Source organism: Notechis scutatus, chromosome 8, assembly GCF_049901735.1.
Source record: "Notechis scutatus isolate UNSWTSFEM ecotype Mainland chromosome 8, rNotScu1.2, whole genome shotgun sequence".
Lineage (NCBI taxonomy): Eukaryota > Metazoa > Chordata > Lepidosauria > Squamata > Elapidae > Notechis > Notechis scutatus.
In genome coordinates this window covers 18,051,877-18,078,550 of record NC_142016.1, presented here as the reverse complement: position 1 = coordinate 18,078,550, position 26,674 = coordinate 18,051,877, and the positions used below count along the sequence as shown (strand labels likewise).

Genomic DNA, 26,674 nt, shown 5'->3' with positions numbered 1-26,674 from the left:
AAACCTAAGGGCTATTGCTGTCACACAACTCTCTCAGGAGGAAATCATTCCAGAGTTATTATATGAATGTACTTATTTCACCCACAATACATAGCAAGGCTTGCTCACTAGGACAGTGTTTCTCAACCTCGGTATCTTTTAAGGTGTGTGGACTTCATTTCCCAGAATTCTGAAAATTCAAGTCCACCCTTCTTAAAGATGCCAAGTGTGATGGAATATAGTAGGCTGCATTCCCAGGAGGAAGGGGGTGCATTGCAGAGGAATAAGAGAAAACTCAGCCTGATATTTTGATACGTGCAAGAAAGAGGGCAAAGAAAGCCCATTCCTATCAGTTCACAGAGTATATGGTAGATGCAGATAGCAGAGTGCTTCGTCTGGCAAGATTCTGTCTGTAGGTGTGGAAACAACATAGAATTCACCATATGGAAGAATCACATATGGACAGGACCACATAACGGAAGAATCACCATACGTCATTTTTTTTGTTTTGGGCTTGGCACTTCTCAGAGTTCCTAAGAACAACAGCTTAACCAGGTGATAGTTGTTCCCAAGAATTCCTATATGGAACCATGAGAGTTACATTAATTTAAAGTACCTTTCCCTGTGTTGACAGATGGGACTTTTATCTCCATAAGACCTACCTGACACGAAAGCTTTGCTGCAGGCCTCCATCAAAACCTGGGATCCACTCCAAAGCCAACCAATTATGAGCTACACTGACAACTTTGAACTCTGTTGGTGGGTCAGGACGACCTGGCAAGAAATGACCAAAGTAGCTCAAGTTAATTCAAATGATACAAGGATATTTTTTTTTAATCTTCAAATTTCGCCAGATGGACATCCAGGTTCCAGCTGTTCCTTACTCGTGCTAAGTAGCTGGATGTCAAAGGCATCTGTGCCCAGATCATTGTTGGCCGTGCAGGTGAAGATGGCATAGTCAAGCATTGCACTCACATTGGCAATGGTTAAGGTGCTGGTGTGTAAAGAATCCTCATAGCTTGTGACCACACTATACCTGGGGAAAGATAATATCGTGAATTATGTTCATAAAAGTGATGCAGCTCAGTCATCATTAAATAGTTGACAAATGAAATTGCAGAGACACACTGAAAAACAAGAGGAATCCAGGGGAGGGGAAGAGAGGAGAGGAGAAGGGAGGGAGGGGGAGGGGAGGAGAAGGGATAGGAGGGGAGGGAGAGGGAGAAGGGAAGGGAGAGGAGGGAAGGGAGAGGAGAAGGGGAAGAGGAGAGGAGGGGAGGGGAGGGAGAGGAGAGGGGAGAGGGAGAAGGGGAGGGGAGGGAAAGGGAGAGGAAGGAGAAGAGAGGAAGGGAGAGGAAGAGGGGAAGGGAGGAGAAGGGAGAGGAGGGGAGGGAGAGGGGAGGGGAGGAGAAGGGAGAGGAGGGGAGGGAGAGGGAGAGGAGGAGGAGAGGAGAGCAGTGAAGGGAAGGGAAGAGAAGGGAGGGAGGGAAGGAGAGGGAGATTGGGAGAAAATAAACGAATCTTTTCAGTATCATATCTATTCTTATGTGTGATTTCTGACATTTAAATATAGCAAATTCACCATATTGATTCATTCCATTCCCCATTCTTCTCTTGCAGATAAAAATGCATTTGTAACATTTCCCCAATTCAACTGGAACTAAACTGAATCCAAACGAGTGCCAAACTGATGATCAAACTTCGGCTGGCTTAGGTTGGCCCCCAGCCACGTTGGAACAATTTTTAAGTTACAAATTTAATTCCAACTAGAACTGAACAGAATATTGTAAGCATTCAACTCCTGTGAGATGCTTAATCCTCATCCCCAACCCCCATTTGCCCCAAAAGGAGTTAAGCCTTTGCAAGCTGAGTGCAAATATTTGGGAATGTCTGTAAGCAACGGTGAACTTCCACTGCCCTTTTTCCAAGGCAGGGAAACTTAATTTGATGGTGAGAGACAGGAGATTCAGCAAAGATTTACAGGGTTGCTTACTTATGTATATAATTCCTGCCCTCGCAGCCTAACTGAAATCAAAACATACTTGACTTGCGGAAACGTCATAAAAAGCAAATTAGACAATAACACAGATATTTGGTGCCCAAATCATGACCTCCTCCAAAAATGATAAACATGCATCACGAGAGGCTTTCACAGTTGTATCCCAATGTTGGAGCAAAGTGCGTAAGTTGTGTGGTTTGCATTGTGACACGGCAGTATAGTTGATCTGCAGAGCGTTATGGGCTTCAACCAAAATGAAGCTGACAAGGGACCAGGAGATAAGATTTTGGGGGATGTAAGTTGACCTCAATAAAATGCTTAGATGCTGATAGCAATAGCACTCAGACTTATATACCGCTTCTCAGTAATTTTACAGCCCCCACTAAGCAGTTTACAGAGTCAGCTTATTGCCCCCAAAACAATCTGGGCCTTCATTTTACCCACCTCGGAAGGATGGAAGGCTGAGTCTACCTAGAGCCCCATTAAGATCAAAATTCTGGCAGTCAGTAGAATTAGCTTGCAATACTGCATTCTAACCACGGCACTATAGCTTGCTTCCTTCTCCTCATCCTTCCTTCCTTCCTTCCCTGCCTCCCTCCCTTCCCGCCCTCCCTCCCCTCCAGTGGTGAGATTAAAAAAAATTACTACCGGTTCTGTGGGCATGGCTTGGTGGGCGTGGCAGGGGAAGGATGCTGTAAAATCTCCAGTCAGAGGTGGTATTTGCCGGTTCTCTAAACCAGTGATCCCCAACCTTTTTGACACCGGCATCAGCTGCCTGGAACCGGCATCAGCTGGGCGCCGCCATCTTTTTGATGAAAAAGTGCTTCCAGTGACCTCACGGAAGCGCGTTTTCATCAAAAAATATAGCGGCTGCGCTCGATGAGCTTTTCCGGGTAGAAATGGCTTTCTGCCCAGAAAAGCTCACTGAAGCGCTGGCGCCGCCATCTTTTTGATGAAGCGTGCTTCGGTGAGCTTTCCCGGAAAAGCTCACGGAGCGCTGGCGCCGCCATCTTTTTGATGAAACGTGCTTCCGGTGAGCTTTCTGCCGGAAAAGCTCACCGGAAGCACTTTTTCATGAAAAAGATGGCGGCGCCCAGCAAGCCGCGGCCCGGTAGGAGTTGTTCCGCGGACCGGTGGTTGGGGACCCCTGCTCTAAACTACTCAAAATTTCCGCTACTGGTTCTCCAGAACTGGTCAGAACCTGCTGAATACCAACTCTGCTCCCCTCCCTCCCTAACAGTCACACTTAAACTTCTATACCGCTTCACAATGCTTTTACAGCCCTCTCTAAGCGGTTTTACAGAGTCATCCTATTTCCCCCAACAATCTGGGTGCTCATTTTCCCCACCTCGGAAGGATGGAAGGCTGAGTCGACCTTGAGCCTGGTGAGATTCGAACTCCCAAATTGCAGGAAGCCAAGAGGCAGCAGAAGTAGCCTGCAGTACTGCACTCTAACCACTGCGCCACCGTGGCTCATATGATGCTCAACAGGTATGTAGCACTTGAGCAATTTGGGCTCAGAAGCTAAGCAGGGTCATACTTGATTAGGACTTGGTGGGAAAGCAGAGCACCATGTCTGAACTGGAAAAACTATTTACGTAGAAGTAATTCTTGATTTACAGTCATTCCTTTAGTGACTGTTCAAAGCTATGATGCAACTGGAAAACAATGGCTTACTAGCGGTCCTCACACTTACAACCAGCGCCGTATCCCCACGGTCACATGATTAAAATTCAGACGCTTGGCAGCCAGATATATCTGCAATGGTTGCAATGTCCTGGGGTCGTGTGATTGCCATTTGCAACCTACCCAGCCAGCCTCTGACAAGCAAAGCATCGGGGGAAGCCAGATTCATTAATTGCATGCTTCACTTAACAATGGCAGTGATTCGCTCAACAACCATGGCAAAAAAAAAAAGATTTTAAAATTGGGCGTGTCTCACTTAACAACGCCCCCTTGCTTAGCAATGGAAGTTCCGGTCCCCATTGTGTTCATGAACAACCTGTGTGATTGTGTCTGTGCAGTCATCCAAAGTCAAACTCAACCGAGAATGTTGCATCCAGTTTAGGTCACCGCACTATACAAAAGGTGATGAGACTCTAGAAAAAGTGCAGAAAAGAGCAACCAGGATGATTAGGGGACTGGAGGCTAAAACATATGATGGGCGGTTGCAGGAACTGGGGCAGAGGTGGCATTCAGCAGGTTCTGACCCGTTCTGGAGAACGGTAGAGGAAATTTTGAGTAGTTCAGAGAACCAGCAAATCCCATCTCTGACTGGCCCCACCAACCCCATCTATTCTCCGCCTCCCGAGTCCCAGCTGGGTCTTTTTTGGTTGCCCTGCACAGGAGAACGGAGCTGGAAAGCAGGTTAGTGGGGTGGGGAGGGAATGGGGATTTTACAATATCCTTCCCCTGCCATGCCCAAGCCGCACCATGCCCACAAAGCCACACCATGCCCACCAAGCCACACCACGCCCACCAAGCCACACCTACAAAACTGGTAGTAAAAAAAAAATGAATACCACCACTGAACTGGGCATGGCTAGTCTAGCGAAGAGAAGGACCAGGGGAGACATGATAGTGGTGTTCCAATATTTGAGGGGCTGCCACAGAGAGGAAGGGATCAAGCTATTCTCCAAGGCACCTGAAGGCCAGACAAGGAATAATGGATGGAAACTGACCAAGGAGAGATTCAACCTAGAAATAAGGAGAAGCTTTCTGACAGTGAGAACAATCAGCCAATGGAACAGAAGCTGCCCTCGGAAGTTGTTCGAGCATCATCACTGGAGACTTTCAAGAAGAGATTGGACTGCCATTTGTCAAAAATGGGGTAGGGTCTCCTGCTTGGGCGGCGGGGTTGGACTTGATGACCTACAAGGTCCCTTCCAACTCTGATCATCCGTTATCTGTTATCTTCATTATTTTTACTACTTCACCTCCTGATGGGGAATCTCACCTGGGACTTTGGAGATCGAGGGAGACCCCATTCTTGGCCCAGCTGAAGAGCACGCTGGGCACACCCTGAGCGCTGCACTGAAGCACGGCTTGGCTTCTTCCATCACCTGAAGCGGCCACTTTCCTCTGCCCGGGGCCTTTAATGATTTCTGGTGGGTCTAGAAGGGAAGAGAGAGGTGTGGTTAAAGTTGGGTTGCATGTGTAAACTGCTGGCTGAAAAGAAAAGCAAAGAAAGGGATGGCATCTAGGGACTCAGAGAAACAAACACTCCAGCGGTGGGTGATAAGCAATTATGACAAGTAAAACATCGGATTTTAACGGAGTCTTTAAGTCTAGGATATATGAAAAGTTGACTGGTGTTAATACTTACATCGCACAATCAAACGAGCACTGCTTTTGGCTGCTGGGGAGATGCCATTATCTACTTGACACTCATAAAACCCAGAATGGTTTCGTTGGGCTCCCTGGACCCTCAGGGTGCCTACCAATCCTTCAGACAATAGTTTAAAACCCAAATCTTCCAGGCTGCGCTCCAAATCGCCCTGCGTAAGAGGCCGGAATAACAGGAAGATTGTATTAAGCCATGCAACCAGCAGATGGAGACCCTTTCCCATTGAGCTGTGGTGGCGCAGTGGTTAGAGTGCAGTACTGCAGGCTACTTCTGCTGCCTGCAATTTGGCAGTTTGAATCTTACCAGCCCTCTCTAAGCGGTTTACAGAGTCAGCCTAATTGCCCCCCAACAATCTGGGTCCTCATTTTACCCACCTCGGAAGGATGGAAGGCCGAGTCAACCTTGAACCTGGTGAGATTTGAACTTCAGGCAGTCGTCAGAATTAGCCTGCAATACTGCATTCTAACCACAGCACCTCCACGGTTCTTATTGTATGTAAATGATTGTAAACCGAGGATTACCTGTAATTAACAACTCTCTTTCTCACAGATTATCTACCCCGCCACTCCCATCCTTCAGTCCAGCCCACTGGTTTCTACACAGAGCATATCTCACATCTGCCTATATATCAGAGGTGGTATTCAACAGATTCTGACCAGTTCTGGTGAACCAGTAGTGGAAATTTTAAGTAGTTAGGAGAACCAGCAAATACCACCTCTGACTGGCCCCGCCCCCATCTATTCTCTGCCCCCCGAGTCCCAGCTGATCGGCTGGGTCTCCTTTGGTTGCCCTGCACAGGAAAACGGAGCTGGAAAGCAGGTTAGTGGAGTGGGGAGGAATGGGATTTTGCAGTAACCTTACCCTTGGAGTGGGGTGGGAATGAGATTTTACAGGCCACGTCCGCCAAGCCACACGCACACAACCAGTAGTAAAAAAAAATTGAATCCCACCACTGCTGTATATGTGTGGTTTTCCTTTTCTCTGCCTACGCTTGTCTTTGGCACCACTTACCGTTGGCACGTAGCCCCTGGAACATTAAACCAAGAACCTCTTGGGCTGGGGGAAAAAAAATCCCCAACTCTTATTTACCTTTATGTATCGAGTAAAAGTGGAGCAAACCACCAACCACATAATGTCAGTCTCTAAAGAAGCATCAGCTCCTGCAAAACAGCCTCATAAACTTGGCGTAATGCAAGATTCCTGCCAGCCCATTAAGTGCAAAGCTCATTCTTACGTTTTTTGTTTTGTTTTTTTAATGTCCACGCACCCCAGTCCGTGCAATATGTCTGATTGTTAGGAGCTACATTACCAAAGCCTTTAAAGGAAGTATTTTCTACTTGTCAGTGGCCATTAAAGAACCATTATTAGCCATCAAGTTGTAACGGAGGTTGGAAAAAAAGGTAATCTCGCCTGACGTGGCCACATTGCATCCGTTTTAATTGCACTAAGAAACGTTCTCCTGCTGGCATCACAATAGAGTCAGCATACAAAACCAATGCCAATCCTTCCCCTTGCTTTCTCCAGGCTTAGCCCTACAAACTTTACCAGCCACCTCCACTGGAAATTTGGTACAGGGTTGGCATCAGCCTGGCACACAATTTCGGCGGTCTCCCCCAGGTCCACGTAAGTTGGATCTGCAATGCTGCGGATGGAGGGCGAATCTGTTTGTAGGGCAGAAAAAAAGCATAACTCTGTTCATACAGTTATCTGTTCAAGCTGCCTTGACAGCTGCATTTCTACAACATGCTAAGCTCTCCGTTAATTTTAGTTTTGGCTGGGGGGCGGCTGTGTGAGTGTAATGCTTAGTGTATTATGCAGATTAAGCAAACACATCCGGTTGTGTTAACTTAGCAAAGTTGCACAGATCAGACCCAACGCCTGAGAAACCTGAAGGGAGAAAGATGGTGTCCTGGCACTGGCCTTAACATGGGATGTTGCTAAACCAGAGCATCCCAGGGTTGGGAGGAACCTGGAGAACTTCTAGTCCAGTGATGGCAAATCTTTTCAGCACCAAGGACTCAAAGCATGCGTGTCCCCCGTGCATATGCCCCACACACATGCGCAGATGACCCCACCCCATGCATGCGCGGGAGGCCTCCCGTGCCCCCCATGCATGCACGGGTGATTCCCCACACCCCCAAGTGTGTGCCCTGCACCTCATGCATGGGCACATGACCCCCCCATGTGTGGGCCCTGCCCCCGCCCCCACGCAAGCCTGTGAGACCCCACATGCGCCCTGCCCCTCGCACATGTGCAGCAGAGACCCAAAGACCAGCTGCCTGGCAGGAGGTGCGTGCATACGTGCGTACAGAGGTGGCATTCAGCAGGTTCTGACCAGTTCTAGAGAACTGGTAGAGGAAATTTTGAGTAGTTCGGAGAACCGGCAAATCCCACCTCTGACTGGCCCCGCCCCCATCTCTTCTCTGCCTCCCATTGAGTCCCAGCTGATCGGCTGGGTCTTCTTTGGTTGCCCTGCACAGGAGAACGGAGCTGGAAAGCAGGTTAGTGGGGTGGGGAGGGAATGAGATTTTGCAGTATCCTTCCCCTGCCACGCCCACCAAGTCACGCCCACAGAACCGGCCTGGAAAAGGACCAGCCCACGGTGCCTCTGCCAGCAAAAATAGAGCATGCGTGGGACCCCCAAGCTCCATTTTCACTGGCAGAGGGCTATAAACACAAAACAAAAGGAGAAATGTTTCCCCTTTTGCATTTGAGCATGCAAGAAGGGACAGGAAAGGAGAAAGGAAAAGGAAAAATGGGAAGATGGGAAGAGAGCAAGGAAGGAAAAATAAGGAAAGATGGGAAGGAAGAAGAAAGGAGAAGGAAGGAAGGAAGGAAGGAAGGAAGGAAGGAAGGAAGGAAGGAAGGAAGGAAGGAAGGAAGGAAGGAAGGAAGGAAGGAAGGAAGGAAGGAAGGAAGGAAGGAAGGAAGATTATAACGAGAGTGAATGAGGATCTCAGGGAAGTCCTGCCTTAGCATATGGCTACTACAGGTTCCCCCATATGAGTCCCATGTCACGTCCACCATGGCCACGCCCACCATGGCCACACCCACCATGGCCATGCTACTCTCTCCAGCCCTCCAAGGTCAAACACAATGCTGATGAGGCCCTCGATGAAATCAAGTTTGAAATAAACCATCTTAGAAGAAACTGTAAAAAATAAAATTGAATAGGACATGGGGTGAAAAAACCTCCATCCTTCTTTAATCTGAGTCATTCAAGAAATGTTGGACAAAAATTCCCATAATCCCCGGCCACTAACCATTATGGCTGGGCCTGATGTAAGTTGGCTGGACACATCTGGATGAAACCAGCTTGGGAAAGGATGGATTAAACCAAACCTTTCTTCGTTGCATCTCTATAGAAGTGTGAAGACAGGGAAAATATTCCTCCGAATGTGTTACTTACAGCGCACGTTTAGAGTGATGGTGGTTTCATTTTGTCCTTCTGCATTCTCACAGTAGATCCTGTATTTGCCGGCATCAGCTCGAGTCACATTCCAGATCTCCAGAGATCCACCATCCCGTAAGTGGTACCGTGGGGAACCCTCTACGACAGAAGACCATCCATCACAAGTCAAGTTCCACAAAGAAACAAGCACTTGGAGCACCAGGGCAAGGGAGGGGAGAGGGATTTCATGGGTCCAGCCAACCGTGATCAACAATTCAATGTTCAAAGGTTCTTCTGCATCCAGGTTTGCTCCCATCCTAATTCCTAATTCCATCCTGCAGTGAAGGAGAAACTTCCGAACAGTGAGAACAAATAACCAGTGGAACAGCTTGCCTTCCGATGGAGTAGCTGCTTCATTATTGGAGGTTTTTAAGAAGAGACTGGACAGCTACCTGTCTGAAGTGGTATAGGATCTCCTGCTTGAACAGGGGCTGGACTAGAAGACCTCCAAGGTCCTTTCCAGCTCTATTCTGATTCTGATTCTTCAAATCTCTCACACCAATGGTTCTAAAGTTCGGGATCCTGCATAGCTCACACATCGCTAGTCTCCATTTTTTTGTTTCGCTAAATATGAAGACCTTTGACACAGGAAGGGACAGGAGAAAGAAAATCCAAGAATAAGAAACCTGCCATTTCATAAGTGTCTTTCAGGGCAACCTGGTCTATCCAAACATGGGACCGAGCAAACTGCTTCTGCTTTCGCCTTTCAGCCCCAATCCAGGAGCCTTTGCAGGCAGCCACTTTCGTGACAAACTATTTTGTCCCATGCTTGGGTAGACCAGGTTGCCCTGATAGACTGGTCTCATTGGTCTCACTTCATCTCTCCCCTGGTATAGCCAACAAAGCGAGGAGAGCCTGTGGCTTAGAGGTTAATACATCTACTTAATATGCAAGTAGCATCCCAGAAAAGTATGGCTATCTGATGAGAGTTAAATAGTTTGAAACAGTTCTAGACTAGATTCTCTTTGTCGGTAAATATAATTCAACACTGCCATTTAATGCATTTACAATGCTTTATGGCAAAGATGCTCTAAATTGACACCTCAGGACACCATCAGATGCTGGCTACCAGAAAGAGCAAATATTAAATACAGCACACTTGCATCAAATTAGGGGAGTATATAATCATGGTTCATTTTACATACAAATTATATTAAATCAAGTTTTGATTATTCCCTCTTCTATCTGGTTATTTACCCCCAGCCAGGTTTTTTTTTTTAAGTTGTAGCCCCCAAAGGCTCCTATCAGTCCTATCCGTCTATTATCTTGGCTCCTCCTGGATATTCTACCTTCATATCTTGATTTATCTCTGTGGATCCCTTTCCTTCTTCCTGTCCACCACTTATCTTGACTGTCTGAAGGCCCACTGGCTCTTTCTTTTAATGGCTCCACCTATAACACCCGATTCTTTTTCTTTTCCTTCCAATCCTTTCAAAATGCTTGACACAAACCTTTCATCTTCCCACCCTGCTGGAACTAAATCAAAACCGGCTTAAACAGAACTAAAAGCTTATTCTCCTCATTTGTTCCTGTTCCCATTGTCTCCTTTTCCCTCCGTGGTCTCCCAAGAAAGTCCAATAGGTAGGACACTAAAAGCAGCTTGGCCATTAGCATGTGCATTAGCATGCACAAAGCAAAGAGCAGGCATGTAGAAAATGGCGGGGTGGGGCTGGGTTATTTTATAGACTGCAGCAGGTAGAGGATATCCATTGATTCTCACCTTACCGAAGTTCTCGGTTCTTTGGCTTTCACCCTAAGGTGTCAGACCCACCTGTTAAGATCATCTCTCCAAGGAAACTCCAGCGATAGGTAATCTCAGGAGGATAGGCAGAAACCAAAAGGGGCAGTTGGGCAGACCCATGCTCCACAGCTTCCACTAGGTGTGTCTGCTCAGGGGAGAACTCTGGAGGAACTGTGTTGAAAAAAAATGAAGGCACACCTTTTTGGAGGCCAGGCCCATCAGATGCTTAAAAAAGCCAGGATAGCTAATTGAGACAATTCCCCCCTTTCTGGCTCATTGGTCTACAGGTGGTCTTCGACTTATGACCAATAAAGTTCAGGAAATGTGTGTTGTTAGGTAGCGTCATCGTTAAGCGAGACTGCAACTTGCGATCTCCTGCCAGCTTCCTCCCCTTGACTTCCTTGTCAGAAGGGAAGATCACAAGTGGTGATCACAAGAGTGCAGGGCACTGCAACTGATCACAATTGCTAGCTGGTTGCCAAGCATGTGGACCACGATCACATGACTATAGGGATGCAGCAGCAGTCATAAGTGCAAGGACCAGGCATAAGTCACTTTATTTCAGGGCCACCGTAACTTCAAATTGTTGCTTAATGAATGGTCGTGTTGAGTGTCAACCCTGAAGTTGAGCTGACCGAGGCCATTTTTGACCACTTCAGTGTTGTCACACTGGAGCTGAGGGATTTGAGATAGAGGGGATTCTGTCGCCAAAACAAAATATTTTCTCTTGGGAACCAAGGACATTCTCACACCTGGTCGGAGGAAGGCAGAGGGATGTCACCTGGCAACCAGACTGCACCATGATTGGACCATGTGACTGATTGTTTTGGGAAAGTGGGAAAACTTTTCATTAGGTGAAAACCGCGGGAGTTTTCAGAGTCGGTTTTCACCAGATCTGTACCAATATGATATTCCCAATAAAGCTATTCTTTGAGGAATCTACCTGCCTTGGTGTTTTGCTTGATATGGAGTTATTACTTGGAAGCCTGACATTGAGGACTTCCTGTTTGCCTGTATCTGTCAAAGTATGGAAAATACCATCCCTTCTCCTGCCCACCAAAGTCAAGCTCAAGTCATCTTAGCAACAAAAGATGATGATCTTCCATTGCTTTCCTCCAGGATGTTTTCTTAACTTCACAGCCTTCACAGCCTGTAACTCTGGGGTTTCCTGGAGATTTCCATCCGTGTGTTATCCTAGCAATCAAGCATCATTTTTAAGGCAGGGCAATGTCAGCGTCCACAGCAAAGCCTGCAGGTCTATTGAGGGATTGGTTTTATAGAATCTCAGATATACATAAGAAATGCCAGTTACTTTCCAACTGGCTCATAAAATGATCCAAAGGAACACACTAAAGATCTATTATCGAAGCACGAAGAATATTAATCTGCCTGAACATGACCCTGTTCAGATCAGTTGTAGGGAAGGATTGATAAAAACTTATTTATTAATCAAATTTGCATAGCATCCAGGAGAACGGCGGCTTTGTGGGGTTGGGATGCTGGGTTGGGGAAGTTAGCAACCCCGCGTTCGAGACCCAAGTGCTGACGTGGGGTGGGGTTGAGCTCTCATCTTTTGCTCCAGCTCCTGCCAGGCACATGAAAGGAGCCCCCAATTGGGCATCCCCTGGGCAACAGTGATGTCACCAGCTAATCCTTTCCACCCAGAAATGCTTCGGGGCTTCTGACATGAGTGCAATGTGCTTTTGCATAGCCTCCTATCTCACAGAAAGCGACGCTAGGGAGGCAAACCACAATCGAATAAAACAAATATAAAACAAGTATTTAAAATATATAAAATCCACATTAAAAGAGAAAGATTATAAAAATGAAAATGTAGGCAAAAGTCGACACAAAGAGAGGATAAAAAATGGTAACCCCAGCAACAGTGGTGGGATTCAAAAAAAATTTATTACTGGTTCTATGGGCATCGCTTGGTGGGCGTGGCTTGGTGGGCGTGTCAGGGGAAGGATACTGCCAAATCCCCGTTCCCTCCCCACCCCACTAACCTGCTTTCCAGCTCCGTTCTCTTGTGCAGGGCAACAAAAGAAGACCCAGCTGATCAGCTGGGACTCGGGAGACAGAGAATAGATGGGGTGGGGCTAGTCAGAGGTGGGGTTTGCCAGTTCTCCAAACTATTCAAAATTTCCGCTACCGGTTCTCTGAACTACTCAAAATTTCTGCTACCAGTTCTTCGAACTACTCAAATTTTCCGCTACCAGTTCTTCAAACTACTCAAAATTTCCGCTACCAGTTCTTCGAACTACTCAAAATTTCCACTACTGGTTCTCCAGAACTGGCCAGAACCTGCTGAATCCCACCTCTGCCCAGCAATGGAGCCATCTAAGCCTGCCTCTGGTTCCTTGGGAGCCTCAGGCCGGCTAACATAACCAGACCTGGAGGGGTTTCTGGAATGTCAGAAGGGATGGAACTAACTTAACCTTGGAGGGGGAAAATGTTGCATAAGGCAGGCACTATGGTCGAAAAGACACATCTCCTGGGACTCACCAAATATAAGTCCCCCTCTGATGGTACACGCAGCAGGCTTCCTCTGCCTGATCTAATGGGATGGGTAACTAGGGGGAGGCGCCCTCAGATAGCCCGCTCCCATATCACGAAGGGCTTTAAAGATTTCAACCAATAGCTTGCATTGTACCCAGAAGCAAACGGGCGACAGATGCAGTGGAGCAGAGGTGTAAGATGTGCTGTTCTGGGAGCACACAGAACTGCCTGCACCGCTGGATTCTGTGCCAGCTGAACAAATCCATTGAACAAAAAGCTTTTATTGTCAGAGCTGAACTTCCAGCAAGAAATAAACAGCAATGAAGGGATGTTTCCATACTTACATAGGATGGTAAGCTGGTAGAAGGTGTTCACACCTTCGGAGAGAACAGAGCTGTAGGCATAGCATTCCACCCTCTTCCCATGATCTGCAGATGACACCACCAGAGTCACTCTTTCTGAAGCAGAGAAACCTCCATATTCTGCTTTCCTCTGCCCTAAATTGATGCCGTCTAGCCTGAAGGCGAGAATGCATGAAGATTATCACAGCCGAACTTAATGCTTCTGACAAGAGTCCAGAGACGAAGCTCTATATCCAGAGACAATCTACTGACACAGCTCAGCTGCCGGGGATAAACAAGAGACAAGACCTGATGCCTTTATAGCCTCACTTGCAAGTTTTTTGACAGGCCTGCATCATGCTGCTGTCAGAAACAGAAAGCAGGACTGAATGAAGTTTGGGACTGATTCAGCTGTCCAGTTCTTCTGTTGACTGTTACAGCCTCAGCCTGGGGAAGTCAGAAGCGTGATGGGTCAGGACGGAGGAACAAGGGTGGAAATACAAAGTGACAGCTGAAGAGTGTTTCTGTACAGCAAAGATGATCTTCTTCTCCTTCTTCTTGGATTTGTTGTTCTGATGACATTGTGGAAAGACGCATGACCCAAATGGATTCAAACCACGCCAGCCATGAGGCATGCTGAAGAAGCATCTGGCATATCTAAGGGGTCCTCAAAACTTAATCTGGAGGGAATGTAAAAAAAAAAAAAAAAAAGCTTTTCCCCCTAAAACCAACTTTCCTCCTAATACGAGAGGACAGATTCTTGATTTGATGCAACCAAGGGTGTCCGTGGGATATGGTCAAGAAAGTCAAGAGGCAATTGGGATGGTGAAAGTGAAGCTCCATCTACAACCCACATAAAAAAGCAGGCGCAGCTTCCATCACACCATATACAACTGCCCTCCTGACCTTTTCTTTCTGAAAACAACCCCGGATGCAAAATTAATCTTGGGGCTCCGCAGGCTATCCAATAATTACATAAGAGCCCCAAACCCAGTGACTTGATGCTACTGGAAGAACCCAAAAGGAATGACCTTCATCTGCTAGGCCCGAGTGATTTAACAGCTGTGGTGGCACAGTAGTTAGAATGCACTATTGCAGGCTAACTCTGCCGACTGCCAGGAGTTCGATCCTGACCGGTCAGTGGTGGGTTTCAAAGTGGTTTACCATTGGTTTGGTGGGCGTGGCTTGGTGGGTGCGCTTTGTGCATGCACACACACACTTGGCACAGGCGCGCACGCCAAACGCACGCTTTGCGCAGGTGCAGAGGCTTTCCTAGTCATCTCCTGCAATCCTGCACTCTCCCTGTGTCTTCAACAGCTGACACGTGGCAATCTGCTGTGCCACGCAAAGAGGCTGCACTTCAAAAGCAGGAAATAAAGGTCAGTATGAGAGCCCGGGTGGGCAGGTGGGCCCAACAGCAGATTGTTGGAGCGAACCAGTTAGCTCCCAGATGATCTTCAGAGCTACTGGTTCGAGCGAACCGGGGAGAACCGGTAGAATCCCGCCCCTGGTCTAACCAGTCCAAGGATGACTCAGCCTGCCATCCTTCTGTGGTTGCAAAAAATGAGGACCCAGATGGTTGGGGGCAATACACTGACTCTATTAACTGCTTAGAGAGGGCTGTAAAGCACTGTGAAGCAAGCGGCATATATGCAGGTATGGGATTCAAAGTTTTTAACAACCAGTTCTGTGGGCGTGGCTTAGTTGGTGGGCGTGGCTTGGTGGTCATGTGACTGGGTGGGCATGGCTTGGCAGTCATGTTACTGGCTGGGCGTGGCCAACTCAACATCACTCACATCGAGGCATGCATCTCCTTGCCTGGCCTCTCGTGACTGTGGGGGTGCTGCAACAGTCGTAAGTGTGAAGAACGGTCATAAGTCACTTTTTTTAATGGTCACTCCACACAAGCAAAGTACCAGCAAAGGAGGGAAGAAAACTCCAGAGAGGTTCCAGTGACAGGAAGTCTAGTCCTGCCAAGAATGTAATAAGAGTTAACGGAGAAGCAGTTTCTGTAAGCAATACCAGAATGTTTCCTTCCTGCCTTCCTTACAGGATTAGGCCAGTAATTTCTTCTAACAGATGGTTCTCCAAACTGCTTAGAATGTTAACAACTGGTTCTAGTGAATAGGTGCGAACTGGTAGAATCCCACCCCTGCATATATGTCTAAGTGCTATTGCTATTTAAGCCAGTCTTGGCAGGAAGAGGCAAAACCTACAAAGACAATCAGAGAAGTTTGAAGAAGGTGGTCATTGGAAGAATTACTCACTTTTTTCCATCTTTGAGCCAGGTGAGATGAGGAGGAGGGTTGCTGCTGCCCGATTTGCAGGTCAGCGTCACCGATTGGCCACGTCTCACCTTTTTGTCTGTGGCTATAATGGTGGCATGCAGAGGTGGAACTAGGGAAGGAAGGAATATTTCAGATTTGCATTGTCACCCTCTACCCATCTGTTTCACATTCAGCTCCTATTTTTCCACTTACAGTGCCCTTCCCAGCTCTTGGGGACAAAACATTCAGGGGGAAAGTAAATGCAGTACAGCTTGTTTAAATCGATTGATATTTTGTATGTGAAAAGATTTGCATCGAGGAGCCCCAGGTGTTCTCTGAACTTGGTTGTTTTCTTGCAGACATTTCATTACCCAAATTAGGTAACAGCATCAGTGCTAGCATAGCTCAGCATTCCAACCCAGAACTACAAATATTATCCTTTATTAGATAGCATGGAGGAAGAAAGATGCCCCCATTTAGTATTCTCCATAACATGCTAGCTTTCAGTGCATAACAGCCAGCTTCTTCTGGACTCGCGATGGATCTGCATCTCCTGATGTGTTTTCTCGACACATCGTACTACAAATTACCCAGCCCCAATTTTGTCTAGTGCAGGCTAGTTCCATTTTGGAAACTTGAAAAGATGTCTGGACTTCAACTCCCAGAATTCCCCAGCCAGCAAGCCCCACATACATTCACACTGTTACCTCATTGGGTAACGTCTGCAAGCAAACAGCCAATCTTGGAGAGCAGCAAAAATTCCATACCTATCTGTCCATCTTTTTCTTTCTCTGTCTCTCTCTTTTTATTATTTTATTTATGGTTTTTTCTTTCACATACATGATTACTTGGTGAACAGTATATTGTCTGGGTTAATTTACTTTATACACAATACTTATAACAATAATAATACTATTTAAGTATACATAGTAGTACTCTTCCAACTTCTAACAATTACATATACTTAGTAATTGTAGTAATTTATATTTATATAACAATATGCATAATAATATTTTCCCAATTTCTAATTTTTACCTGTGTTTTCTAATTTTTAATGAAATAAATCCCATATTGAAAGGTATGCTATCCATCATCTCTGGTTCTTTTTAATATTTATAACACTTAATGACCTTTTGAGTAATCTTCCAACTTCTAACATTTATATATACATAGTAATTAGAGTAAATTATATTGTGTGACAGTATGCATGATATTTTCCCAATTTCTAATTTCTAACTCTCTTTTCTAATCTTTAATAATACAATTCCTATATTAAAAGTATTCTATCCATCTTTCTCTGTCTCTCTATCTCTCCACTCACCCCTTTATCCCTTCCCATTCTGGGCGTGTGTGTGTGTGTGTGTGTGTGTTTGTGAATGTGCACATTGTATGCTGAGTTTTAACTTACACTGGACCAATAAACTAGTATATGCAGTGAGTGCAGCAGTCCTGGGAGGACCAGTGGCATTGCAACGGTAGGTCGCCATGTTGTCACTTGGAGTCGTAATCAAGACTAACTCCTTGGAAATAACATTCCCAGATGAGGCTGAGGATGTTCCTTCCCTCACTAACTTGATATCCTGTGGAAGCAACGCATATTATAGTAAGCATAGTGGAACAGTTAAAACACTGTTAATCTGACTCTCAGCAGGCTCAGATCGAATAAATCAACTCTGACAAAGAGAAGAAAAAACTCTACTGCCTGCCTTGGAAAAGGAGGAGAGGGATATTCCTCGATATATCCAGTATCGTGTCACATCATTTCCAGGAGCTGACCATTTAAGAGCTCTGGTTCAGAGCAGACTTCTCCTTGAAGTCCCTGTGCATAACCAAACTTATTTTGGACAGTGGAGATATGAGAATCTCAGTTAGAGAACGGGAAGGCCATCAATCGTTTGAGAATGCTGTGCTCAGTCAGATTCCAATTTTGCATGATTGAAGGCAACCACAAAGGGGTCAAAGCAAATGGATGGGGTGGAGGACGTCACAGAAAACAATCAAAGGAGGTTTCATAACAAGGAGGAGCATTGATTCCCACCCCACCACCAAACAACCAACCAGAACACAGGAGGTCCCATTCAAAGCCACATTTGTTTCCCAGCCCTGGATTTTTCACTCACTTGTTTGCCAGGACAAGGCTTCGAATGTTCACTCTGCAGCTGTATTCGAACTCCTCCAGCAAGCGTGCATGTCACCTACAAATGATAAAAATAAGCCTGTTTAGGAAAACTAAGTTTGTTTTGTCTATACTAAAGCAAACAATATCTTCAGATATAGTAGATCAGTGGGCCCTACCTTTAACCCCAATCCTAAATGAGCCACAGTGGTGCAGTGGTTAGAGTGCAGTACTGCAGGCTACTTCTGCTGACTGCCGGCTGCCTGCAATTTGGCAGTTCAAATCTCACCTGGGTTCAAGGTTGACTCAGCCTTCCATCCTTCCGAGGTGGGTAAAATGAGGACCCATATTGTTGGGGGCCATAGACTGACTCTGCAAACCGCTTAGAGAGGGCTGTAAAGCACTGTAAAGCAGTATATAAGTGCTTTTGCTATTGCTAAATCAAGCCATGCTTAAATCATGGATAAAGCTTAGATCAGGGATTCCCAAACTTGGCAACTTTGATTTGTAGACTTCACCTCTCAGAATTCTGGGAGTTGAAGTCCACAAGTCTTAAAGTTGCCAAGTTTGGAGATCTCTGGCTTAGATGGTAGGTGGTGGGAAGGGCTGACCAGATAGAATAGAATAGATAGAATAGAATAGAATTCTTTATTGGCCAAGTGTGATTGGACACACGAGGAATTTGTCTTGGTGCAGATGCTCTCAGTGTACATAAAAGAGTTACATTCATCAAGAGTCCAGAATCATCAGGTACAACACTTAATAATAGTCATAGGGTACAAAAAGCAATCAAATCATACTAGGAAACAGTCAATATAGATCACAAGGATACAAGCGACAAAGTTATACAGTCATGCAGTCACAAATGGGAGGGGATGAGTGATAAGGAGTGATGAGCAGATTAATAGTAATAGTAGTGCAGACTTTGTAAATAGTTGACAGTATTTGTTTAGCAGAGTGATGGCATTCGGGGGAAAACTGTCCTTGTGTCCAGTTGTTCTGGTGTGCAGGGCTCTATAGCGTCGTTTTGAGGGTAGGAGTTGAAACAATTTATGTCCAAGATGTGAGGGGTCTGTAAATATTTTCATAATTGTTACAGAACACAATCGTTACAGAACCCTTTCTTTGCAATGTAGTTTATGGGTAGTTCTCATATTATGACCCTTTAACAACTGTTTAAAATTATGATGATGCTGAAAAAGGTGATTTATGACTGCACCTTGGACTTATGACCAACACCGTGGTCACATTATCAAAATCTAGGTGCTTGGCAGTTGATAGGCATTTACAACAGTTGCAGCACTCCAGGGTCATGTGATCAACATTTATGACCTTCCCAGGAAGCTTCTGGCCAGCCAAGTCAATAGAGAAAGTTGAATTTGTTTAATGACCATGGTAAAAAAAATAATCATGAAATCAGATATGAGCCACTTAATAAAGTTCCAGTTCCAATTCTGGTTGTAAGCAGAGGATTCTACCTGTATTTTCTTCTGCTACATTTTTTTTAAAAAAATCTAAGTCTGGCTCAAAGAAAAATGCCTGCAGGAGGAGCTGATAATAGGAAATAAGCTCCAGGCAAAGGGAAGTTTGCAACTTTCATTCATGGCTTCTTCTTTTTTTTTTTTTCCAAATCAGGCACACAGCTTTGCCTTAGACTGATTAGAGCTGACCTGAAATGTAAAAAGTGGGTCAATGATTGTCATTCTGGGTCTGATCTGGAGTACTTTACAGGAGATGGATTACCCAATCAACTCTGGAATGGAAACAGCACACAAACATCACTTTAAGCCTCGGTTTGCTTCAAGCATGACTTGTTAAAAATGAGCCAGAGAAGCTCATTGCTCATTGGTCTAAACCAGTGTTTTTCAAATTTGGCAACTTTAAGATGTGTGGACTTCCAACTCCAGCATGCTGGCTGGGGAATTCTGGGAGTTGAAGTCCACGTATCTTAAAGTTGCCAAGGCTGAAAATCTATGGTAGAACCCATGGTAGAAACTATAAACCACGGCTTGCAAAAAAAAAACCCAGTCGCTTAGTATTATGCAGTCTGAAAACCAGAGACAGCCCACCTGGCAAAGGTGGTTTCTCCAGGAAGGAGAAGTAAGTTATTTTGGCAAAATGAGGGGGAGTGATGTAGCTAATATGGATGGAGTTTGGAAACAACAGCATGAAGCAGAATAAACTTCTTTTTGTTTTGTGAATTGTCATCAAAAGTTTTTGCATTCAGTGATGTAAACTATTGCTAATGCTAAATCAAGCCATGCTTAAATCATGGATAAAGCTGATCCCCAAACTGTAGGGTTCGTTTTGCTATCCTGAGTTGAAATCTTGATAGGTTTTAAGTAAGAATGCCCAAATCTTCTCTCTGAAATTAAGAGAGGGGCTTATATATGCAAGGAATTATTGCATTCTTGCATATATAAGCAGTTAAGCTAGAACAGGGCTGTCAAACTCACAGGCCACGGGCCGGATGCCTCACACAGTGGCTGGCCACGCCCATACCCGGTTTAGCAAAGGGGGAAAAAGTCCCGATACATCACGTGACACCGCCATGATGACACGAGTTTGACACCCCTGAGCTAGAAGTTAAGAGCTGAAATGGCGCAGTGGTTAGCATGCAGTACTGCAGGCTCCTTCTGCTGACTGCCATCTACCTGCAATTTGGCAGTTCGAATCTCACCACGCTCAAGGTTGACTCAACCTTCCCAACCTTCTGAGGTCAGTAAAAAGAGGACCCAGATTGTTGGGGGCAATATGCTAACTTTGTAAACCGCTTAGAGAGGGCTGTAAAAGCACTGTGAAGCGGTGTATAAGTCTAAGTGCTATTGCTATTGCTAGAGGAAAGGGGATTTTGATATCTTCACTAAAAAAAAACCTTGCAGTGGTCTCAAGGACCATGAAGGAGAACCTTCATTAAAGTCAGTTAGTTAAAGAGAGCTGGTATTCAGCAGGTTCTGACCAGTTCTGGAGAACCAATAGTGGAAATTTTGAATAGTTCAGAGAACCAGCAAATACCACCTCTGACTGCAAATACCGCCTCTGACTGGCCCCGCCCCCATCTCTTCTCTGCCGCCCGAGTCGCAGCTGATTGGTTGGGTTTTCTTTTATTGCCCTACCCAGGAAAACGGAGCTGGAAAGCAGGTTAGTGGGATGGGGAGGGAATGGGGATTTTGCAGTATCCTTCCCCTGCCATGCCTGCCATGCCATGCCCACCAAGCCATGCCCACAGAACGCCCACAGAACCGGCAGTAAAAAAAATTGAATCCCACCAACTGGTTAAAGTGCTTTGGTACCTTGTACCAATCAAGACGAGGCAAAGGGTTCCCACCACTGGCAAAACAAATGAGTTTGATTTCAACACCGGCTCGAAAATATGTCTCTGGTGGTGGCACATTAAGCCAGATTTTCTGAGGTGGATCTGAGATATAAAAAAAAACAGGAAAACAAAAAAAAAACAATTAGCAGGAAGAAGAGAGGCTTAAAACACAACATAATCCTGTTGGTCCCCATCCTCACATGTTACTCTGAGAGTAACCGAAGCACTCGTTGTATACATGACAGCTTCATTGAAGGCCTCACAGATCAGGGTAAGGTCGTTGTCCTCTCGATATGCTATATATGTCAGATTGGATACAGCGACCATTCCTCCATACTCTGCCTGCAAGAGGAAAGCAAACTTTACTCCGTGGTTACTATTTGCCAAGAAGGAGGGGAAAAAAAGATATCTATGTAGCCAGTCTGTTGCTTGAGGGCCTTGTTTTGTCACAGAATGAGCCAACACTGTCCTTGAACATCCCCAGTCTCCAGGAAAAAAATCGATCTCCAAGTGAGTCAGATCTACCGAGGGAATCACTACACCTGCCTCATTTGCCTCCTCCAGTTTTTTGATCCTGCCTACCTCTGAAATGGTGGTTTCGGTGGCATTGAGCTCTCTCCATCCCAGCCACCAGCGTAGCATCACTGGTGGGTTGCTTGTGGAAGTGGAGCAAGTCAGAAAGATCTCTTGGTTTTCTTCAGTGCTGCTGGAGCCTGTGATTTTCACCTGCTCGGGGGGAACTGCCATTCAGAAATATGGGAGGGAGGGAAAAGAAGAAAGTGGTCCGTTGTTATGGGAGAGACACCCCAACTCTCTCCCCTCCCCCCGCCATCACAGGGTGGACATTTTTACAATACCCAGTCTATCTTTCTTTCCTACAAAAAGAACAAAGCCATTGCTTTTAACACAACGAGGCTGAGGCACATCGTTAGAGTGTATCTATCTCCTTGTTTGAAAAAAAAAAAATCACAGTTATAAGACTGCCTAATGCATCCAGGAACCACCTTTTCTATAGAGAAACAGAAGGAGAACTGGAGACATCAGCTGTAGAAATTAACTGGGGAAGAAGCCTTAAATACAGGCGTAGAGAGAAGAAGGACAGCATTGCTAAAGAAGCTGGCTGGAACTCACAGGTTACGCTCAGAACAATGCTGGACTGCAAGGGCAGAGATAAAAGTTGGTTCAGGGCCTGACAGCTCACTACGGCCAGGTTGTCTTCTGGTGTGATTTTCAGGCTCAAGGAACTTCGGGACAATTGGCTGGTGTCATCTGTCTCCCAATTCCTGGAGATGACTTCATTGTTCTGAAAGGCAAAAGACCATCAGCCTGAGATGCCCAACCATGAGTCTGAAACAGGGGTGTGATTCAACCAGGGTAACAACCGGCTCAGTGAGCATGGGCAGAGGATTTGCTACTGACCCTTCTCCTGCAACCCTGCAATCTCCCTGCGTGTTAAACAGCTGGCGTGCGGCAATCCGCTGCGCCGCATGAAGCGGCTGAGCTTGAAAACCAGGAAATAAAGGTCAGAAGAGAGCCGGGGCGGGAGGGCAGGCCCAACAGCTGATCGTCGGAGTGAATGGGTTCACTCACAGATGACCCTCGGAGCTACCGGTTCGGCCAAACCGGGTCAAACCGGTAGAATCCCACCCCTGGTCTGAAACCTCAAGGATGGAGGCAGGCCCATCAAAGAGCCTAGAACAGGGGTGTCAAACTCCATTTCATCGAGGGCCACACCAGCGTTGTGTTTCACCTCAGGGGCCTGGGGTGGACATGGCCAGGGTGGACATGGCCAACTTGATGGCACTCATGTCGGGGTACCTGTGGTGGCCCAAGCACTCTGCTAGTGAAAATGGGCTCCTGAGCTCCATTTCCAGCTGCGACGTCCTCCAGCAACCCTCTGCCAATGAAAACAGAGCTCAGGAGGGCTGCGTGCAGTTTCCTGAGCTATGTTTTTACTGTCCGAGGCACCACGGGCCAGTCCTTCTCTGTTTCCAGGGCGGCCCCATGAGCCAGATCTAAGCACCCCACAGGCCAGATCTGGCCTGTGGGCCTTGAGTTTGACACCCCTGGCCTAGAAGTAACATGTTAGAGGTTTGTGGGTCTGACTTTACAAGGGGCCATTAATAGTATGAAAGCATCCTCTGTTTGACGAACTGTCTAGTCCAATCTCACCAAATGTAGCTGATACACAGTCAGCAAACAGAGACAGCCAGTGGGGTTTCTCCACCCCGCACCCCCACGACCGGGAGCTAAGTTGACTTCTATTTACATTAATTTATCTCTGTACATTTGCACATGTAAATGTTATGCAAAGTAGCATTCTTTCTTTCTTTAATGATATGTAAATGCAACACTCTACAGAACGAGAAGACAAGGAAAGTGAAAGTCGTTATTCTTTCCCTCCCTTGTATTTCTTTTTTTTTATTAAATAAAATAAAGTTTATTTAAGTTTCATATATTTAAAACATTTAAAAAGAAAGAAACAAAAATATAAACAAATATTTACTGTATATACATATATACATTTTGCAGCAGGTATTGAGCATTGGTTACATTTTTCTTTTCTTTTTTTCTTTTACCCCATAACATTGACGTGATCTACCGTGTTACAATACCTTCCTCGTCTTTTAATGTTTTAATTTCACAGAATACTTTATGATTAAACGCACGTCCTTCATAACTTATTCAGTTGTCAAATGTTGCTTTTTCTTTAACCATTCGTACCAACAGTTCCAAACTTTGTAGTATTCACTATCTGTGTTGTTTTTTAGTAATTTGGTTAGGCTGTCCATCTCTGCACACTCATGGATTTTTTTAATGACCATCTCTTCTTAAGGGACAATAGACAGTTTCCAATTTTGAGCATAACTTATTCTGGCTGCCATTATAATGTGCAAGATTAAATATTGATATTTTTTTTCTATTTGTGAGTCTATCATACCCAGCAAAAAGGTTTTGGGTTCAACTTTTACTTCTTGTTTAATTATATTTAGAATCCAATTTTTGATATTTTTCCAAAACTTCTGAGCATATGGACATGTCCACTACATATGGAAGTGTGTTCCCTGGACGCAGTTACACTTCCAACAGTTTGGGGGAGGTTCGGAACGGTTACAGGAAGTGGGCTTGGCTAGCCTAGTGAAGAGAAGGACCAGGGGAGACAGGATAGCAGTCTTCCAATATTTGAGGGGCTGCCACAGAGAGGAGGGGGGCTAAGCTATTTTCTAAAGCACCCAATGGCCAGGCAAGGAATAATGGATGGCAACTGAACAAGGGGAGATTCAACCTGGAAATAAGGAGGAATTTTCTGACAGTGAGAACAATCAACCCATGGAACAGAAGTTGCCTTCGGAAGTTGTGGGAGCTTCATCACTTGAGACTTTCAGGAAGAGACTGGACTGCCATCTGTCAGAAATGGTGTAGGGTCTCCCGCTTGGGCAGGGGGCTGGACGAGAAGATGACCTACAAGGTCCCTTCCAACTCTCTTAATCTGTATCTGTATCAGATGCAATCTCGTCTCCATCAGTCTCTTGCCTTCTTTGCTTGTCCTTCCTCTATAATGTTGTCTTCTCTCTACTAAAAGATGCTTGCCTCTTTCCCTTTTAGTATTACAGATCGTCTTCCATTTACAACTGTAACTGAGCCCACAATTTCAGCCATAAGTCATGAGGGATATAAAACAAGGTCATCTGATGACGGTATACTGATTTTACAGCCTTTTTATGCAGCAGTCTTTAAGCGAATGCCGTAACCGTTAAGCAAACACCATGGTCGTTAAGTTGAACTATTTTTCCCTGTGGGACATTTTTTTTCCAGAAAAATGTCAGTTTCCAGAAGAGACATCATAAATTGCAGTCACATGATCCCAGGATGCTGCAAACGGCCATAAAAGTCAGGTTGGTTGTTGATCGCCCAAAATGAGGTCAAATGACTGCAACGGTGTAGGTGGGCCAGATGTCAAAAACTTCAAACTTGGATCATAAGTCCCCTTTTGTGTGGCCGAGCATTAATGAATATTCATTAAGCAGCCAGTCAGAAGTTGAGGACTTCATGCTGGCATTCAGCAGTTTAAGCAAGCTGCACATGCCCTTCCCCATGAATTATTCTTCCTTGGATGAATTTCCCCACAGATGAAATGTGCCCCAAATAACTAGGTTTGTAAGACATATTTAAGTGAATCAATTAAAGGCTTAGCAGCAGCTGCATTCTCACAATAGGCTAAGATTAGTTTTATTATTGGATAGTGTTTGGCACAATGGGAGAACCTGAAGAAATGTACTGTATGAACTTGGTAGGATTCAACATGCAAATAACACAAAATGGACTAAGGCAATGAAACAAGTTAAACACAATTTATGCACTCAGTCATTGAGTCAAAAAACAGTAAATTGGAGGCATTACAAAGGAAGCCTTATGAAAACAAATAAACAACAGTTTAAACCACGTGTAGACTAGTTATAGGTAGGTGATTAATCCTAGCTTTGAATGCCATTGCTGCAAGACAATAACCATACTGGTTAACTCAGCAACCAAGTTAAGTATTTTGTGCCAATCTAGCCATGTACTCAGGAATGCAATTACTGATAAGTGTAATTGCATCCCTTAAATAAAAATATTCTAATTTAGGCATGTCTCTGATGCGAACACTCTAAAGCAAAATTCTTGCACCAAGGGAAAAAATCCATATCTGTCATTATTATTCCCTCCCTTACTGGGTTTCAGTCCAGAATTCCAAGCTGGGGATTTTATTCACATAGCTAGCACTCCATCAATCCCAAACTCATATACTTTATTAAACTTCTTCCGCTCACCTTCAACCACTGCAGTGTAGCAAGAGGATTTCCACTTGTAGAAATGCAGGTCAGTTTCAGTTCCTTGTTTTTTACAATTGCTCCAGTGTAGCCCATGATGACAGGCAGCTGAGGTGGGACTATCAAAAAAAAGAGAGAGAACCCACTAGCACTTTAGAATCTGGGAGGTTGAACTTTGGAAGTTCTTAGCATCTTGCTTGGTGTGTGCGATGCACCTTGTAATTTCCTCCCAAAGCTTCACCTGTATTCCAAGATTGAGGAACCTTTCATCCATTAGAACGGTGTTTCTCAGCATTGGGAAGTTTAAGATATGCGAAAGTCAATTCCCAGAATTCCCCAGCCAGCTGTTTTAAGAATGGTCTCAAAAACACCCTTCATGTAATCTCAGTGATTTCCTTGGTTGATCTTATCCATTTACTTTCCTTAGATTTCCTGGTTCCTTTACTTTCCTGGTACTCGTCCCCTTCTACATTACATTCACTTAGAGTAATTTCTCTCCTGTCTGTCTCCTCCTTACATCCTCCTCCTCCTTCTCTCCCCAGCCCACTTCCTTTTGTGTTTGTTTTTTATTAACACTGTAATAAGAGCTGCCTTGAGCACTTGTGCAGTTATTTTGATGACACTTCCTTAATCCTGGGTAAAATGCCTGACAAAGCATTCCACACAACTCACACAGGATGTTCATGGTGAAGCTGACAAAGACTGGTGTTAAAGTCACTGGGCTCGCAGCCTTGCAGGTCAGCAGTTCCTTGTTGTCTGAACTCTGGGGGGTGAACCTGGAAGGAAACATAAAAAAAAAATTAGTTGT

The 26,674-nt window shown here is 45.3% G+C and overlaps 1 protein-coding gene across 2 annotated transcripts in view; it reads right to left on the bottom strand.

Moving 5' to 3' along the window:
- The window catches only part of NPHS1 (NPHS1 adhesion molecule, nephrin), a 50,725-nt gene that overhangs the window by 11,433 nt on the left and 12,618 nt on the right, over positions 1-26,674 (bottom strand). Inside the window, exons 6-22 of one of the 2 annotated variants that reach the window (XM_026689780.2) lie at positions 26,539-26,642; positions 25,867-25,985; positions 22,187-22,358; positions 21,638-21,795; positions 21,256-21,397; positions 21,033-21,157; positions 17,744-17,818; positions 17,032-17,203; positions 15,624-15,753; positions 13,360-13,532; positions 10,547-10,687; positions 8,734-8,874; positions 6,870-6,985; positions 5,304-5,475; positions 4,935-5,091; positions 864-1,015; positions 642-753 (exon numbers count right to left, since the gene is read on the bottom strand). In XM_026689780.2, coding sequence (XP_026545565.2) covers positions 642-753; positions 864-1,015; positions 4,935-5,091; positions 5,304-5,475; positions 6,870-6,985; positions 8,734-8,874; positions 10,547-10,687; positions 13,360-13,532; positions 15,624-15,753; positions 17,032-17,203; positions 17,744-17,818; positions 21,033-21,157; positions 21,256-21,397; positions 21,638-21,795; positions 22,187-22,358; positions 25,867-25,985; positions 26,539-26,642 — 2,361 coding nt within the window. Of the gene's footprint in view, positions 1-641; positions 754-863; positions 1,016-4,934; positions 5,092-5,303; positions 5,476-6,869; positions 6,986-8,733; positions 8,875-10,546; positions 10,688-13,359; positions 13,533-15,623; positions 15,754-17,031; positions 17,204-17,743; positions 17,819-21,032; positions 21,158-21,255; positions 21,398-21,637; positions 21,796-22,186; positions 22,359-25,866; positions 25,986-26,107; positions 26,424-26,538; positions 26,643-26,674 lie in introns of those variants that run through there. The other variant, XM_087970863.1, reaches the window with a different exon arrangement.